At 41.5% G+C, this 17273-nt stretch overlaps 1 protein-coding gene across 2 annotated transcripts in view; it reads left to right on the top strand.

Annotated features, from left to right (window-relative positions):
* Positions 1-13036: 13036 nt before the first annotated feature.
* Positions 13037-17273, top strand: part of USP18 (ubiquitin specific peptidase 18) — a 56149-nt gene continuing 51912 nt past the window's right edge. Inside the window, exons 1-2 of one of the 2 annotated variants that reach the window (XM_036301393.1) lie at positions 13037-13295; positions 14537-14633. In XM_036301393.1, the coding sequence (XP_036157286.1) occupies positions 13241-13295; positions 14537-14633 (152 nt within the window). In that variant the 5' untranslated portion in view covers positions 13037-13240. Of the gene's footprint in view, positions 13296-14536; positions 14634-17273 lie in introns of those variants that run through there. The other variant, XM_036301394.1, reaches the window with a different exon arrangement.

Below are 17273 nucleotides of genomic sequence, written 5' to 3'. Positions count from 1 at the left end.
GCAGACTGGGGACCCTGATTCTCTGCGCGAGAGGCAGCACTGAGCACCAGTGACGTGACTCTGTTTCTCATAGCATGCGCCTGGGATCCCAGATTCCCAGTGCATTCACACTAAGAGCCAGTGACTCCAATTCTTGGCACATGCACACAGAGGGACCCTGATTCTTGGTGCGAGGCTGCACCAAGCAACAGAGACTCTGATACTCGATTCTTGGTGTGGGCACAGGGGAACTCTGACTCCTGGCACACGCTAGGGGACTCTGATTATCAGCACATGCCAGCGAGGTCTATGTTTTAGTGTGGCACAGGCAGGGTCCCTGATTCTAGGTGCATGCACAAGACCACACTGAGTGCTGGTGACTCTGATCCTGGGTGAGCGTGGCTCCCAGCAACCCATGGCAGCTACATGTCTTGGTGTTGGAGCTCTTCAGTGACACTTTGGTGGTGTGAAGCTCCCACTGTTCATGGCCCAGGCCCACACAACTCAATGTTTGAACCTTCTGGTGATAGTCAGAATGGGGAGACGACACAATCCCCAGAGGAAAGAAAATGAGGAGTTGCCAAGAAAGGAAATAAGTGAAATGGAAGCATGTAACATGACAGAAAAAGAATTCAGAGTAATGGTCGCACAGTTCATAGACTGGATGGATGAGAAAATCAACAACCTATACCAGTGGTCAGCAAACTGTGGCTCGCGAGCCACATGTGGCTCTTTGGCCCCTTGAGTGTGGCTTTTCCACAAAATACCGACTTCTGTGCATGGGCCATGAAGTTTCAATCGCACTGTACAGGTGTGTCTGCACGTGGTATTTTGTGGAAGAGCCACACTCAAGGGGCCAAAGAGCTGCATGTGGCTCGCGAGCCGCAGTTTGCCGACCACTGACCTATGCAAAAATCAGGAAGAAATTAAAAGTGATATATTTACGATCAAAAACACCATGGAAGGTTTCAACAGTAGACTAGAAGAAGAAGGACCAATTAGTAAGTTAGAAGATAAGGTAGAGAAACAAGCTCAATCTGAACAGCAACTGGAGAAAAAGATTAAAAAGCAGGAGGAGAGCCTAAGGGAGCTTTGGGACAACATGAAATGAAGTACCATACATATAATAGGGTTGCCAGAAGGACAAGAAGGGCAGCAAGGATTAGAAAATCTATTTGAAGAAATAATGAAAGAAAACTTCCCAGGTATGGGGAAGAAAAATATTACACAAGTACAGAGAGTCCCAAGCAAGGTGAATCCCAAAAGATCCACACCAAGACATGTCATAATTACAATGGCAAATGTTAATGACAAAGAGAGAATCTTAAGGGCTGTAAGAGAGAGACAGAGAGCTACCTACAAAGGATCCCCCATCTGATAATCAAATGATTTCTCAACAGAAACACGTCAAGCCAGAAGGGAATGGAAGGAGGTATATAAAGTGATGCAAAGAAAAGGACTGAATCCAAGAATACTATATCCAAAATTGAAGGGAAAATCAGAAGCTTTGCAGACAAAAAAAGGCTAAGGGAGTTTATCACTACCAAGCCAGCAATGCAAGAAATGCCAAAGGGAATGCTGTGAAAATAAGAAATAGAGGAGAACCACCAAGATGGAGACATAGGTAAACACCTATACCTGCTGCCTCTCACAACCACATGAAAATTACAAATAAAAGGCAGAACAACTACCACCCAGAACCGCAGGAAAGCTGGCTGAGTTTTGTTCCACAACTAGAGAGGTGAAGAAAGCGCATTGAAACTGGTAAGAGGTGCAGAGGCATGGAAAGTGCTGGCACCTGGATGTGCTGCTCTTTTAACTGGGAGAGAGATACAAGCTCCTACTTGCTCTGAACTCCAGTTTTGGGTGAGACTCTGGGGGACCCAGGCACGTATGGGAAGAAACTGGACTGTCTGGCATTGGGACAGGAACACGAGGGCGGCTTTCTTTCAGAGGTGCTGGCAACAATCATTGTTCCAGCATGGGGGGCACGGATCGTGGAGACCCAGGGACCTCTCCGGTGCAGGGATGACTGGCAGCCATTGCTGTTTGTTCTGCCCTGGTGATTCCCAGAGACCCCGCTCCACACAATTTACAACCCCACCCAAGCTGTGCACTTCGGCTTTTGCATATGAATGGCCTGTCCTTTCTCTGCCTAATACCTGTCAAGCTGCAGCTGGGTCAGAGAGCCCCAGAGCTTCCAAAAGAAGGCCCAAGGCCTGGTAGCAGCAGCCTGCCTTGCTTTACAGCTGGGCCTCGTGTGGGCACTTCCAAACCCTGTTCAAAGAGGAGAAATCTTCAGTTGTCTATGTAGCTCCTCCTGGGTGGCCCCAGACAGTGGTTGACCTTGCACCTCCTTGGAAATCCAAGAGCCAATGCAACCACTGGTCAGAGTGAGACCATACTGGATTACAACTCTTCACATCCATAAGAGACACACTCAAGGGGCAGACTCAGTGAGCACCAAAGTCCCACTGAAGCAAGTCCTGCCCCAAAGGGTGTCTCCTGTGCAACAGATCTTCCAGTGTAGACACACCTGGTCATCACAGCCAATGGCCTGGAGGTCAATTCCTCCCAGTGATACCAACAGCAATCAAGGGTTGACTACAACAAGACTGTGCACACAGCCCACAAGGGGTGCACCAAGAGTGTCCACCTCAGGTGACTGGGGAGGCTGAGCCACTGGGCCTTATAGGACACCTACCACACAAGGCCACTTTATCAACTCAAGGAGACTTAGCAGCTACCCAGTACATAGAAACAAACATAGGGAAGCAGCCAAAATGCAGAGACAAAGAAACAAGTCACAAATAAAAGAAATGGATGAAACAAAATACTGGATATAGAGTTCAGAACCATGGTTATAAGGTTACTTAAGAATCTTCTAGAAACCTCTGAGAAATTTAGTGAGACCCTCAAGGATATGAAAAAGGACCAACTAGAAATTAAGCATACACTGACTGAAATAAAGAATAATATACAGAGATCCAACAGCAGACTAGAGAATCCCACGAATCAAGTCAAAGATTTGAAATATGAAGAAGCAAAAAACACCCAACTGGAAAAGCAAAAAGAAAAAAGAATCCAAAAATATGAAGATAATGTAAGGAGCCTCTGGGACAACTTCAAGCATACCAACATCTGAATTATGGGGGTGCAGGAAGAAGAGAGAGAGCAAGATATTGAAAACCTATTTGAAGAAATAATGACAGAAAACTTCCCCTACCTGGTCAAAGAAATAGACTTACAAGTCCAGGAAGCACAGAGAACCCCAAACAAGGAATCCAAAGAGGACCACATCAAGACACATCATAATTAAAATGCCAAGAGCAAAAGACAAAGAGAGAATCTTAAAAGCAGCAAGAGAAAGACTGTCAGTTACCTACAAGAGAGTACCCATATGACTGTCAGCTGATTTCTCAACAGAAACTTTGCAGGCCAGAAGAGAGTGGCAAGAAATATACAAAGTAATGAATAGCAAGAGCCTACAACCAAGATTACTGTACTCAGCAAAGCTATCATTTAGAATTGAAGGTCAAATAAAGAGCTTCACAGACAAGAAAAAGCTAAAGGAGTTCTTCACCACCAAACCAGTATTATATGAAATGCTGAAGTGTATTCTCTAAGAAGAGGAAGAAGAAGAAAAAGATAAAGATAAAAAATTATGAACAACAAAGTGACAACAAATACATATCTATCAACAAGTGAACCTAAAAATCAAATGAATAAAAAACCCAATGAACAGAACAGACTGGTGAATGTAATAGAATCAGGGGTATGGAAAGGGAGTGGACTGATAATTCTTGGGGGGAAGAGATTGTGGGGTGTGTGGGAAAAGATTGGACAAAGAGCTTACCCATATGAACGAGGTTAGTGTGGGGGAGGAAGGCCTGGAATGGGGTGGGTACCAGGTGGAGAAGCTATGGGAGGGGGGAAAAGGAACCTCTGTAATAAACTGAACAATAAAGATAAAAAACCAAAACAAACAAACAAAAAAAACCCAGTCAACAGAAGAAAAAAAGAAGAAATAGAAAGGGAGGAAGGAATACAGGCATAAAGGACAGAAATGGCTACAAACAAGTCCCTATCAATAATAACATTAAACCTAAATAGATTAAATGTTCCAATCAAAAGACATCCAGTGAGTGAATGAATAAGAGAACATGACCCATATATATGCTGTCTACCAGAGACCCACCTCAGAACAAGGGACTCACACAGACTGAAAGTGAAGGAATGGAAAAATATCTACCAAGCAAAAGAAAAGCTGGGGTAGCAATACTTATAGCTGACAATATAGTCCTCAAAGTGAAGACCATAACAAGAGACACGAAAGGCCTATTCATAATTCTAAAAGGATCGATACAACAAGAGGATTTAACAATGGTAAACATTTATGCACCTAATGCAGGAACACCCAAATAAATAAATAAAAAGACTTCTGGAAGATATCAGGGGAGAGATTGACAGCAACACAATCATAGAAGGAGACTTTAATACCCCATTAACATCACTGGATAAATCCTCAAGACAAAAAATTAGCAAAGAAACATCAATCCTAAATGACCCACTAGATCAGATGGACTTAACATCTTTAGAGCATTCCACCCCAAAATTATAGAATGTATGTTCTTCTCAAGTGCACATGGGACCTTTTCAAAGATAGACCACGTATTAGGACACAGGCAAAGTCTCTCCAAATTCAAGAGAATTGAAATCATATCAAGCATCTTATCAGATCGCAATGGCAAAAAATTAGAAATCAACTACAGTAAAAAACAATCACAAAAATTCAAACACTTGGAGGCTGAATAGCACACTATTAAACAATGAGATCAAAGAAGAAATAAAAAAACATCCTGAAACAAACGACAATGAAAACACAATAATCCAAAATCTTTGGGGCACAGTGAAAGCAGCCCTGAGAGGGAAGTTCATAGCATTACAGGCCTACCTCAAAAACAAAAAACAACAACAACAAAAAACAACAAAAACACAGACACACAAAACACACACACACACAGAAAAAAACCAAAAAATAAGAAAAACTGGTAATAAACCATCTACTCTGTAACTTGAAGAATTAGAAAGAGAGCAACAAGAAAAGCCCAGTGTTATCATAAGGAAGGAAATAATAAAGATCAGAGTGGAAATAAATGACATAGAGGCAAAAACAACAACAAAACAATACAAAAGATCAATGAAACCAAAAGCGAGTACTTTGAAAGGATAAACAAGATTGATAAACCTCTCACCAGGCTCACCAAGAAACAAAGAAAGAGGACCCAAATAAAATCAGAAATGAAAGAGATAAAATAACAACAGACCCCACAGAAATATGAAGAATCATAAAAAAAATATTATGAGCAACTCTACTCCAACAAACTGGTCAACCTAGAAAAAATAGAAATTTTCCTAAAAAAATATGACCCTCCAAAACTCAACCAGGAGGAATAAAAAAATCTGAATAGGCCGATAACTATGGAGGAAATTGAAGCAGTAATAATAAAACTTCCAACAAACAAAAGCCCTGAACCAGATGGCTTCACAGGGGAGTTTTATCAAACATTCAAAGAAGAAATAAAACCTATCTTTCTCAGACTATTCAAAAAAATTCAAGAGGAAGGAGTACTTCCTAGCTCTTTCTACAAATCCAGCATTACCCTAATCCCAAAACCAGATAAAGAAAATACAAAAAAAGAGAATTGCAGGCCAATATCCCTCATGAATGCAGAAGCCAAAATCCTCAACAAAATTCTAACAAATCAAATCCAGCATTACATTAGAAAGATCATACACCATGACCAAGTGGGATTTATTCTGGGGCTGCAAGGATGGTACAACATCCGCAAATCAATAAATGTGATACTCTACATAAACAAACTGAGAGATAAAAACCATATAATCATATCCATTGATGCAGAAAAAGCATTTGACAAAATCCAACACCCTTTCTTGATAAAAACTCTCAGCAAGGTGGGAATTGAAGGATTATACCTCAACATAATAAAAGTCAAATATGACAACCCCACAGCCAACATCATACTCAATGGGCAGAAACTAAAACCATTTTCCTTAAGAACAGGAACAAGACAGGGATGCCCACTCTCACCACTCCTATTTGACATAGTACTGGAAGTACTAGCCATTGCAACCAGACAAGAAGAAGAAATAAAAGGCATCCAAATTGGAAAGGAAGAAGTAAAATGGTCCTTATTCGCAGACCACATGATATTGTACATAGAAAACCCCAAAGACTCTGTCAAAAAACTACTAGACTTAATAAATGAATTCAGCAATGTAGCAAGATACAAAACTAACACCCAGAAGTCTATGGCTTTTCTATGCACCAATAATGAATTCCTAAAAAGAGAAATTAAAAAAAATCCCACTTACAATTTTATCAAAAAAATTAAAATACATAGGAATAAACTTAACCAAGGAGACAAAGGACCTGACACAGAAAATTTCAGGACACTAAAAAAAGAGATAGAGGAAGACATGAACAAATGGAAGAATATACCATGTTCAAGGATTGGTAGAATCAACATCATTAAAATGTCTGTACTACCCAAAGCAATCTATAAACTCAATGCAATCCCCATTAAAATACCAATGGCATACTTCAAAGACCTAGAACAAATTCTCCAAAAATTCATCTGGAATAAAAAAAAACCCCGAATAGCTGCAGCAATCTTGAGAAAGAAGAACAATGTGGGAGGGATCACAATACCAGATATCAAGCTATACTACAAAGCCACTGTTCTCAAATCTGCCTGGTACTGGCACAAGAATAGACATATAGAACAGTGGAACAGAACAGAGAGCCCAAAGATCAACACAAGCCAGTATGCTCAATTAATATTTGACAAAGGTGGCATGAGCATTGAATGGAGTCAAGACAGTCTCTTCAATAAATGGTGTTGGGAAAACTGGACAGATACATGCAAAAAAAGAAAAAGAAAAGAAAAGAAACTAGACCACCAACTTATAGCATACACTAAAATAAACTCCAAATGGATAAAGGACTTAAACATAAGATGGGAAACCATAAAAATCTTAGAAGAAGCCATAGGCAACAAAATAGCACACATTTGTCGTAGCAATATCTTTACTGATACAGCTCCTAGGATAATGGAAAATAAAGAGAAAATAAACAAATGGGACTACATCAAAATAAAAAGCTTCTGTACAACAAAAGAAACCAACAACAATACAACAAGACAGCCCACTGCATGTGAGAGCATATTTGTGAATGTTATCTCCAATAAGCGTTTAACCTCCAACATTTACAAGGACTCATACAACTTAACAAAAGGAAGATAAACAATCCAATCAAAAAATGGGTAAAGGACCTAAATACATACTTTTCAAAAGACATTAAGAAAGCCAATAGACATATGAAAACATGCTCAAATTCACTAATCATCTGAGATATGCAAATCAAAACAACAATGAGGTACCATTTCACACCTGTCAGACTGGCTATCATCAACAAATCAACACATGACAAGTGCTGGAGAGGATGCAGAGAAAAAGGAACCCTCATGCACTGCTGGTGGGAATGCAGACTGGTGCAGGCACTTTGGGAAGCAGTATGGTATTACCTCAAATAATTAAAAAAGGAGCTGCCATTTGACCCAGTAATACCACTTCTTGGAATATATCCCAAGAAAACAGAAACACCAATCAGAAAGGATATATCCATCCCTATGTTCATAGCAGCACAATTTACAATAGCTTAGATTTGGATACAGCCTAAATGCCCATCAGCAGATGAATGGATGAGAAAACTGTGGTACATCTACACAGTGGAATACTATCCTGCTGTAAAAAAAAAAAGGAATTCTTACCATTTGCAACAGCATGGATGGATCTGGAGAGCATTATGCTAAGTGAATTAAGCCAGTTAGTGAAAGAAAAATATCACATGATCTCATTCATTTATGGATAAATAATAACATTACAAACTGTTGAAGAAAAATAGACAGAGGCAAAGAAGCATTGAACAGTCTGTCAAACTACAGCGGGAAGGTAGGGGAGGGTTGGGAGGGTAAGAAATCAACTGAAGGACTTGTATGCATGCACATAAGCACAACCAGCTGACGCAAGACACTGGGGGCAGGGGGACGAGGACAAGTGCCGGGAGGTAGGGGAGGCTGGGGGAGGTCAGTAGGGAAAAAAAAAAGAGACATGTACTCCTATTTGTAATACCTTAAACAATAAAATTTTTTAAAAAACACAATATATTTGCAAATATAAAATTCTTTTTAAGAATAAAATCAGTTGATAGTCTAATGGGAGATCCCTTGTAGGCAACTTTCTCTCTGGCAGCCTTTAAGATTCTTACTTTGTCGTTTTTGTTTGCCAATTTAATTATGATGTGTCTTGGTGTCAGTCCCAAACAAGATGAACCCAATGGGGGTGGTTTCTTTTTCTCCCCTTTTCTTTCAAATGGGATTTATTTCTGTCTTCCCATTTTTACTCCCCATTGTTCCTTTGTGGTTGTTTCTATGTATTAGATCAAACTTCTATGTCACCCAGATTTTTTGAGTTTGTTTTATATAGTAGATGTTTTGTGGGACCCAGTGATGCAATCTCTCAGGTCTTCTGGGCTGGTTATTCTAGGGATGCCCCCTACTTAGGATATTTGGGTTCTCTTGGTGTAGTTGGGTCTTGAGTGTTATTGTCCTGTTCATGGGTTGAGTCTCCTCTCACAGTGTCTGGTTATGTGGTTCACTGTTTACTACATTGACCGAACTGCACAAAATACAACTTGACAAGACACAACTTAAAGGGCACAATACATGAATGTACTCAATAACCCCAATACTTAATGTACCCAATAACCCCAATAAAAGTGACCACCAGAGATAAGAGAATTAGGAGAGAAAAAAAGAAATCAAAATTATATTGAGAAAAGAAAAAGAAAAGGTAAGAGAGAAAAGAAAAGGAAGGAAAAAGGAAGGGGAGAAATATATATGGGGAGAAAACACTACAAAACAAACAAATATGCCAAAAAATGCAAACAACAAATACCGAGAAAAGGGGTTTAGGGACAGAATCTGTAGAGTCAGAGCTTATATACAGAAAGTCAGGTTATGAAATTGAATGAATAGGGGAAGGATTATGGTTCAGTATAGAGGATGTAGAAAGAGAATAAGTGGTTAAGAAGAAAAGTAAAAAACAAAAAAATCAATAAGTTAAAAAATAAGATAAAACAGAATTTTTAAAAAAATTTCTATCTATATATTCATCTATTTTCAGAAAAGGAGAATAGAGGAGAGAGAAGATAGGCTTGGGTTTAGTGAGTGAAACTAATTAAGCCATTAGGAGAAGAAGAAAGTAAGGGAGGAGAGGAAAAACAAAAGCATAAAAAAGTTGGCTAGTGAAGAGAGAGAAAAGGGAAGGGTGCATTAAGCCTGGGGGCATTGCTTCTCACCGTTGTGGAGTTGTGGACTTAGATCTAGACTTGGAGCAGGGGAGAGAAAATTAGATATATGAGTAAGCCAACAGAAACTACAATAATAATACATCAAAAAAAGATAAAGGTCAATTTTTAACAAGGGGTAAAAAGAAAGGAAATAGAAAAACTAAAGTGGGGACAGAAAAAGAGAAATAGGATGAAAAAGGGAGAAGTAAGAAAGAAAAGGTTGGAAAAAATGAAAAAATAAGATAAAATAAAATGATAAAAAATAAAAATAGAATGAAGAAAAATAATACAAAAATATATTTTTTTAAAAAATAAGAGGTAAAAAATAAAAAAGTAAAGTGTCATTTGCTTCAGCTGAGTTTTAATGTCCCATAGGGGCTGGTTTAAGACCCCACTCTACTGTTCTGTCTACCACTTCTCAGTTTCCTGTTAGGCAGTTAGCACCATGTTGAAGTTCCAAGCGATCCACAGCTCTTTTCTGTTTGTGTCTATCTCCCCAGCCTTGGTTGTAAGCAGGCAGGACTAATCTGCTGGCTTTGTTTATCTGCCTGCTATCAGTCTTAATTACTCAAGCATCTATTTCTGACATGGGCTTTAGGTGGGGATGTTGCAGTATTGGTTTCCAGGGCCAAATGGTCCCCCAACCTAGTCCCCAAGGTCTCCCTGGGGCTATTCAGAGTTTTTGTTTTTTCTGCAAAGTTTGAGGCTGGATGCAGCTGCACTAGTTTCCCTGCAGCTGCTGGGAGGGGCTGATTCTTAAGGAGAAAAATGGCTGCTTAGGTTTGGAGGGTCTGGAATGTGTCAGTGCCAGATTCCTGGTCACCTTTCCCTGTCCTGCTCTTCTCCACATCCTCCCCGCCAGCATCCACAAAACTGCACCTCCATCTGCATCACAGCCTTGGTGAGTGTTTGTAATTGAAAGATCCTATGAACTGGGTTTAGTGAATAAAAGCAAGGAAAATACAGACTCAAAATAACTTTGATACTGTGAGTTTTTCCCTCCCTCCCCCTGATCCGCATGGCTTAGGCAGTTCTTCAGGCTGTCTTTCTGGGAACAGCTTCTCGCCATTGTGGACTTAGATCTAGATTCCCCAGCCACCAACAGCCCTGTACACCTCCCTTCCACAGTTGGGTGTTACGCATGTCCCCAAGGGATGTGGTCTTGGTGCAGTGCTGGTTCCTTCTGAACCCTCTTGTCCCAGTGGTCACGCATCTCTCTCTCCAGCCCAGATCCCCAATCCTATCATTCTCCAGGCATCCTCTGTCCTTACTGGCCAAGGATTGTCTCACCAGTTGTATTTAATTAGCCAATTGCAGATGGATGTTATTTGATTTAGTTGTTTCTTCTATCTGCTCAGTGAGAAGGCACAGGACATGTCTGCCTATTCAGCTGCCATTTTGAAACTCCCAAACTAAGCCCTTTCCTTTCTTTATTGAATGCCCACTATGCACTATGCAGAGTGGATTGGGAGCAGTTGAAAATACACAGTGCCCATAGTTGGATGTCAGTTTAGACACTAAGACTCTGTCTGAGATGTGCATTCAGGAGATTTAGTGCCCTTTGAATTAATGACTAAGAGGGGTGAGCAAAGCAGGGATGGGAGGAAGGAAGAGGTGACTTGCCAGACAATTGCAACAGAGGCCTCAGAAGATCTTAAGGGGAGCTCTGGAGCTGGATGACTGACCCTTCAGAGCTATTTTACCTTGAGGCAAGGTGTTAAAGACTTTATATCTGCTCCTTGTTTGGTCACTGAATAGGGATCGAGCCAGTGTTTCTAGCTGAGAGACCCAGGTGGGAATTGTGTACCACTAACACTTCCCTCCACCTGGGGAATGGTGTCTGTCCTGCAGGAGTCTGAATGGTGCACTCACTCACAGAAGAGGCAGCTCTTCCCCACACCCTATATAATAAAGAGGTAATGTGCAAATTGACTGTCACGCCCTCGCACAAGATGGCTGCCCCCATGTGGTCAAAAGATGGCCGCCACAAGATGGCCAGCAGGGGAGGGCAGTTGTAGGTGATCAGGCCAGCAGGGGAGGGCAGTTGTAGGTGATCAGGCCAGCAGGGGAGGGCAGTTGTAGGTGATCAGGCCAGCAGGGGAGGGCAGCTGTAGGTGATCAGGCCAGCAGGGGAGGGCAGTTGGGGGCAATCGGGCCGGCAGGGGAGGGCATTTGGGGGTGATAAGGCCTGCAGGGGAGGGCAGTTGAGAGCGACCGGGCCTGCAGGGAGGGCAGTTAGGGGTGACCAGGCCTGCAGGGGAGGACAGTTGGGGGCGATCAGGCCTGCAGGGGAGGGCAGTTGGGGGCGATCAGGCCTTCAGGGGAGGGCAGTTGGGGGCGATCAGGCCTGCAGGGGAGGGCAGTTGGGAGCGACCAGGCCTGCAGGGGAGGATAGTTAGGGGTGACCAGGCCTGCAGGGGAGGACAGTTGGGGGCAATTGGGCCAGCAGGGGAGCAGTTAGGCGTCGATCAGGCTGGCAGGGGAGTGGTTAGGGGTTATCAGGCTGGCAGGGAGAAGCGGTGAGAGGCAGTCAGACAGGCAGAGAGGCGAGCAGTTGGGAGCCAGCAATCCTGGATTGCGAGAAGGGATTGAGCCTAAACTGGCAGTCAGACATCCCCCGAGGGGTTCCAGGATGGAGAGGGTGCAGGCTGGGCTGAGGGACACCCTCCCCTACACCCATTGCATGAATTTTGTGCACCAGCCCTTTAGTTAGAATATGATGAATCAAATATTTTAAAAGCTTTGTGTGCAAAGTGTCTAAGGGGAGCCTGGACAGGCTTTCCAGTCTTACCCTAAAATCAAAAGGCCAAAGTGAGAGGCAATACGCATTTTTTATTTTTGTTTGTGATCAAAGAACAGCTGTTCAGGAAGCTCTGATTCAGGGGGCAACCCAATTAATATTCTGATTAGGACACAGAGGCAAGGGATATGCATGAGAAAGGGAAAGAAAGGCAGTTTTATTGGTGCAGATAGGCTAATCTTGTGTCACTAATGTTAAAAAATGTTTTAAATTTTGGTTTGGTAGCCATCAGGCCCTTAGTCATAATACTGCTTTCTTGTTATCTTTGCAAACAATTCTTTGAGATACACTGTTGCTTTAGTTCCAGTCCAAAGGTTATTTTGCACTGTTTGAACATTCCAAAGGTTTGAGGCATAAGACCTGCACAGCAGTTCTTCTGGCATGGCAGCTCTGACTTCATTTTAAGGCCGCTCTCCTTATTATTTGTTTATACCAGGAAGTCAAGGGTATGGAGAGAAAGGGGAGTGATTGTGAGAAGCTTTTAGGCAGTAGAATTGACAGATCTCAGTATTTTTTGGGCCTGGGAAGGAGGAGCAAGGGGACATCAGTCTCTGATCTGCAATGCTTTGTGAATATTGTGCCATTTGCCAGAAGGGCAAACCTTGGTGGGGAGTGGTTGGTGGAAGAAAATGGGGCATTCCTCACATGTGGGACAAGGAGAGTGGGTGTGTAGCCTGGTTCTCATTTCTAGCCCTAGAGCTTTGTGAGCCAGTCTTTCCATACATCTCCCTCCAAGACTTGGCTCCTTGGAAACAGAACTGCTCACATGAATGTACTTTTCCCTTTGCTTACCCTTAACTGTCTGTCGTGTATTTTCGCAGAAGTCCCACCAAGGCTGACTCATGAGAACGCTTCCCAGAAGTGAGGTCATGCAGTGCTGAAGAACTGCCAGCTAAGGGCCTGGAGATTTTGGCGTGATCACTAATGGGCAAGGTGTTTGGATTCCTAAAGAAATTTGCCAATCAGTCCTGGCTGAGTCTCAACATTTCTCAGTAGACCCTGTTGAGAAGAAGCAAGAGAACAGCAACATGAAGAAGAGGGAGAAGCTACCAAAACACTTGGATGCCTGGAACTGCCCTAAGGGTCATTACCTCCCTCCCATTTTTCAATTTTTGACTATTTAGAAACATTTTGTTTACTCACTATACTCTGAAGCAGTAGAGCTTTGTGGTTAATGACTCCCGATCCCTTGTGCCACCATTTCTGCATTTTTAAGTGGGAATAACCATAGTACTGAGAGCATACAGTTGTTGAGAGAATAAATGAGATAATCTGTGGAAACTTCTTTAGATCATATAGTAGCAGTTAGTTCCTGTCTTTACTGTTGTACCTGTGTGCAAGTATGTCTAGAGGCAAGTGCTTCTGCTGATTCAGGAGTGTATATCTGTGATTACCTGCTACCCTGGATTTTTACATTCTTATTGCCCTATCTCATGTACACCAAAGCCCTTTCCACAGGGATCCTGATATTAGTGGTACTTGCTCCCTCTTTTTTTTTTTTTTAACCCACCCCCAAAGATTTGCTTTCACTGATAGAGAGAGAGAGAGAGAGAGAGAGAGAGAGAGAGAGAGAGAGATATCAGTTGTCTCTCCTATGCACCCTGACTGGGATGAAGCCCACAACATGGTATGTGCCCTCACTGGAAATTGAACCCACAACCTTTAGGTGAACAGGATAAAGCTCTAACCAACCAGACCACCCTCTTATATTATTCACCTTTGTGGGGTCTGTGGAACCCAAGGCTGTGTTTAGAAAGGCTATGTTTGGTTGCAAGTGGGTTAGAGAAATGCCATCTTTTGGTTGTCTCATAAGTTTCTTTTGGCTTCCAGCCCCTGGAGGTGAATTTAGATTAGTGGATTTCTCCCAAAGCTTTCTTCTGATTTCTCCAACCATGAGGTGGGAACTGGGTAGGGCCTTTCCACTGGAATCCAAAATTACTCTTATCCCTGAGCCCTGTAGATGCCCAGACTCAACTCTGGCAGGAACTCATAATTCTCCCAGGTACACTTTCTGTAATCTTTCTCACTTTTCCTTTGCTCATACAACAATGGCTTGTACTACACATTTGACAATAAGTAATACAACTCTTGTGACATCTCTCTTTCCTAATGGATGACTAAATTTTTATTACTATTTTACTTACAGAGTTCATGCTTTATCTCTTCTCCCCAATTATTTTGCAAGCTCCCTAGTGATTTCTTTGTGCCTCTGAGAGTACTTTGTAGGATTTCATGTCCTTAAGTAGATTCCAGAAAAAAGTATGACTTCTGTTAAATCCCTTAGCTAGTCCTTGTCCTCAGTATTTTTTCTCTTTTCCTTACAGGCCCAGTTGGTTTACACAACATTGGACAGACCTGTTGCCTTAACTCCCTGATCCAGGTATTGATTATGAACATGGGTTTCACCCAGATACTAAAGAGGTAAGACTGTTATTCAGGCTATAAACAAGTATAATCCTTTATGTTTTCAAATATTCAGTTATTCACAGTGACTTAAAGTTTTTTAGAATAATTTTTAAAATTTTTCAATTACAGTTGACATTCAATATTTTATTAAGGTATACAATATAGGGACTAGACATTTATATAACTTACCAAGTGATCAGCCTGATAAGTCTAGTACCCACCTGACACCATACATAGTTATTACAATACTAGAGGCCTGGTGTACAAAAATTTGTGCACTTGGGGGGGTCCCCCAGCCCGGCCTGTGCCCTCCTGCAGCCTGGGACCCCTTGGGGGATGTCCACCTGCTGGCTTAGGTCCACTCCCTGGGGGATTGGGCCTAAGCTGGCAGTCAGACATCCCTCTGGCAGCCCAGGAGCCCTCAGGGGATGTCCACTTGCCAGTGGGTAGGAGGCCTAAGCCGGAGAGGTTCCCACCACCACTGCTGTACTGGCAGCCATCAGCCTGGCTTCTGGCTGAGCAGAGCTCCCCATGTGGAAGCGCACTGACCACCAGGGGGCGGCTCCTGCATTGAGCGTCTGCCCTCTGATGGTCAGTGTGTGTCACAGTGACCAGTCATTCCCAGTCGTTCTGCTGTTAGGGTCAATTTGCATACTACCCTTTTATTATATAGGCTAATTGCCTGTACACCAGTGATGGCGAACCTTTTGAGCTCGGCGTGTCAGCATTTTGAAAAACCCTAACTTAACTCTAGTGCTGTATCACATATAGAAATTTTTTTATATTTGCAACCATAGTAAAACAAAGACTTATATTTTTGATATTTATTTTATATATTTAAATGCCATTTAACAAAGAAAAATCAACCAAAAAAATGAGTTCGCGTGTCACCTCTGACATGCATGTCATAGGTTCGCCATCACTGCCTTATGCTGTACTTTACATCTCTGTGACTATTCTGTAACTACCTATGTGTAGTTTTTAATTCTTTTACCTTTTCATCAATTCTCCCAACCCCACTCCCATCTGGCAACCTCAAAATGTTCTCTGTATTTATGAGTTTTCTGCTTTGTTTGTTTATTCTATGTTTTAGACTCCACATATAAGTGAAACCAGAAGATATTTATCTTTCTCTGTCTGACTTATTTCACTTAGTATAATAGACATCCATGTTGTCACAAATAGTAAGATTTAATTGTTTTTTTTTTGGCCAAGTACTATTCAAATATATATATATATATATATATATATATATATATATATATCACTTATTTATCCCTCTTTTAAAAAATTACATTTATGGGGTGACATTGGTTAATATGATTGGTTAATATGATCATACAGGTTTCAGGTAGGGGTTTCTATGTTGCAAGAACTGTTTATTGCACTGTGTGCCCACCACCCAAAGTCAACTCATCTTCCATCACCTTATATTAGGTCCCTTTAACCCCCTTGCTCCCACCACTTCCTTCTGGCTACCACCACACTACTGTTTGCGTCCATGAGTTTCAGTTTTATATCCCACATATGAATGAAATCATATGGTTCTTAGCTTTTTCTACCTGACTTATTTTACTTAGCATAACATTTGCAAGGTCCATCCATGTTGTCACTAATGGCAGTATTTCATCTTTTCTTATGGCTGAGTAGTATTCCTTGTGTATATGTACCACATTTTCTTTATCCTGTCCTCTGTCACAGGACACATTGGTTGTTCGCATGTCTTGCCCACTGTGAATAATGCTACAGTGAACATAGGGGTGCATATATCTTTGTTAATACATGTTTGGAGGTTTTTTTTTGGGGGGGGGGTATATATGCAGGAGAGGGATTTCTGGGTCATATGATACTATATTCTTAATTTTTTGAGGAATTGCCAGACTGTTTTTCATAATGGCTGTACCAGTCTACATTCCCACCAGCAGGGAATGAGGCTTCCCTTTTCTCCACAACCTCTCCAACACTTGTTATTACTTGTCTTATTGATAATAGCCATTCTAACAGGTGTGAGGTGGTATCTCATTGTAATTTTGATTTGCATTTCCCCAATTGCTAGTGAAGTTGAATATCTTCACACATATGTTGGCTGTTTGTATGTCTTCTTGGGAGAGATGTCTGTTCAGGTCCTATGCCCATTTTTTGATTGGGTTGTTTGGTGCTGAGTTTTACTGAGTTCTTTTTATATTTTGGATATTAAACATTTGTTGGAGCTATTGTTTGCAAATACTTCTTCCCATTTGGTTAGCTACCTCTTTGTTTTGTTGTCAGTTTCTTTTGCTGTGTAGAAGCTTTTTAGTTTGATGTAGTTCCATTAATTTATTTTTGCTTTACTTCCCTTGCCTTTAGGGTTAAGTTCATAAAATGTTCTCTATGACCAAAATCAGGTGATGGTCTTCTGGGATCTCCTTGTAAGTAACTGACAGCTTTTCTCTTTCTGCTTTAAGATTCTCTCTTTGTCTTTAACCTTTGGCATTTTAATTACAATGCGACTTTATGTAGGCCTCTTTGAATTCATCTTGCTTAGGACTCTAGGACTCTCAGTACTTCCTGGGCTTGTATGTCTATTTTCTTTGCCAAGTTAGGGAAGTTTTCTGTCATTATTTATTTAAATAAGTTTTCAATTCCTTTCTCTCTCTCTTCTCCTGCTATCACTAT

This window comes from Myotis myotis, unplaced genomic scaffold (genome assembly GCF_014108235.1).
Source record: "Myotis myotis isolate mMyoMyo1 unplaced genomic scaffold, mMyoMyo1.p scaffold_m19_p_3, whole genome shotgun sequence".
In the NCBI taxonomy this organism is placed as follows: domain Eukaryota; kingdom Metazoa; phylum Chordata; class Mammalia; order Chiroptera; family Vespertilionidae; genus Myotis; species Myotis myotis.
Note: the sequence above shows the minus strand (reverse complement) of the source record. Positions and strands in the feature narration are given on the sequence as shown.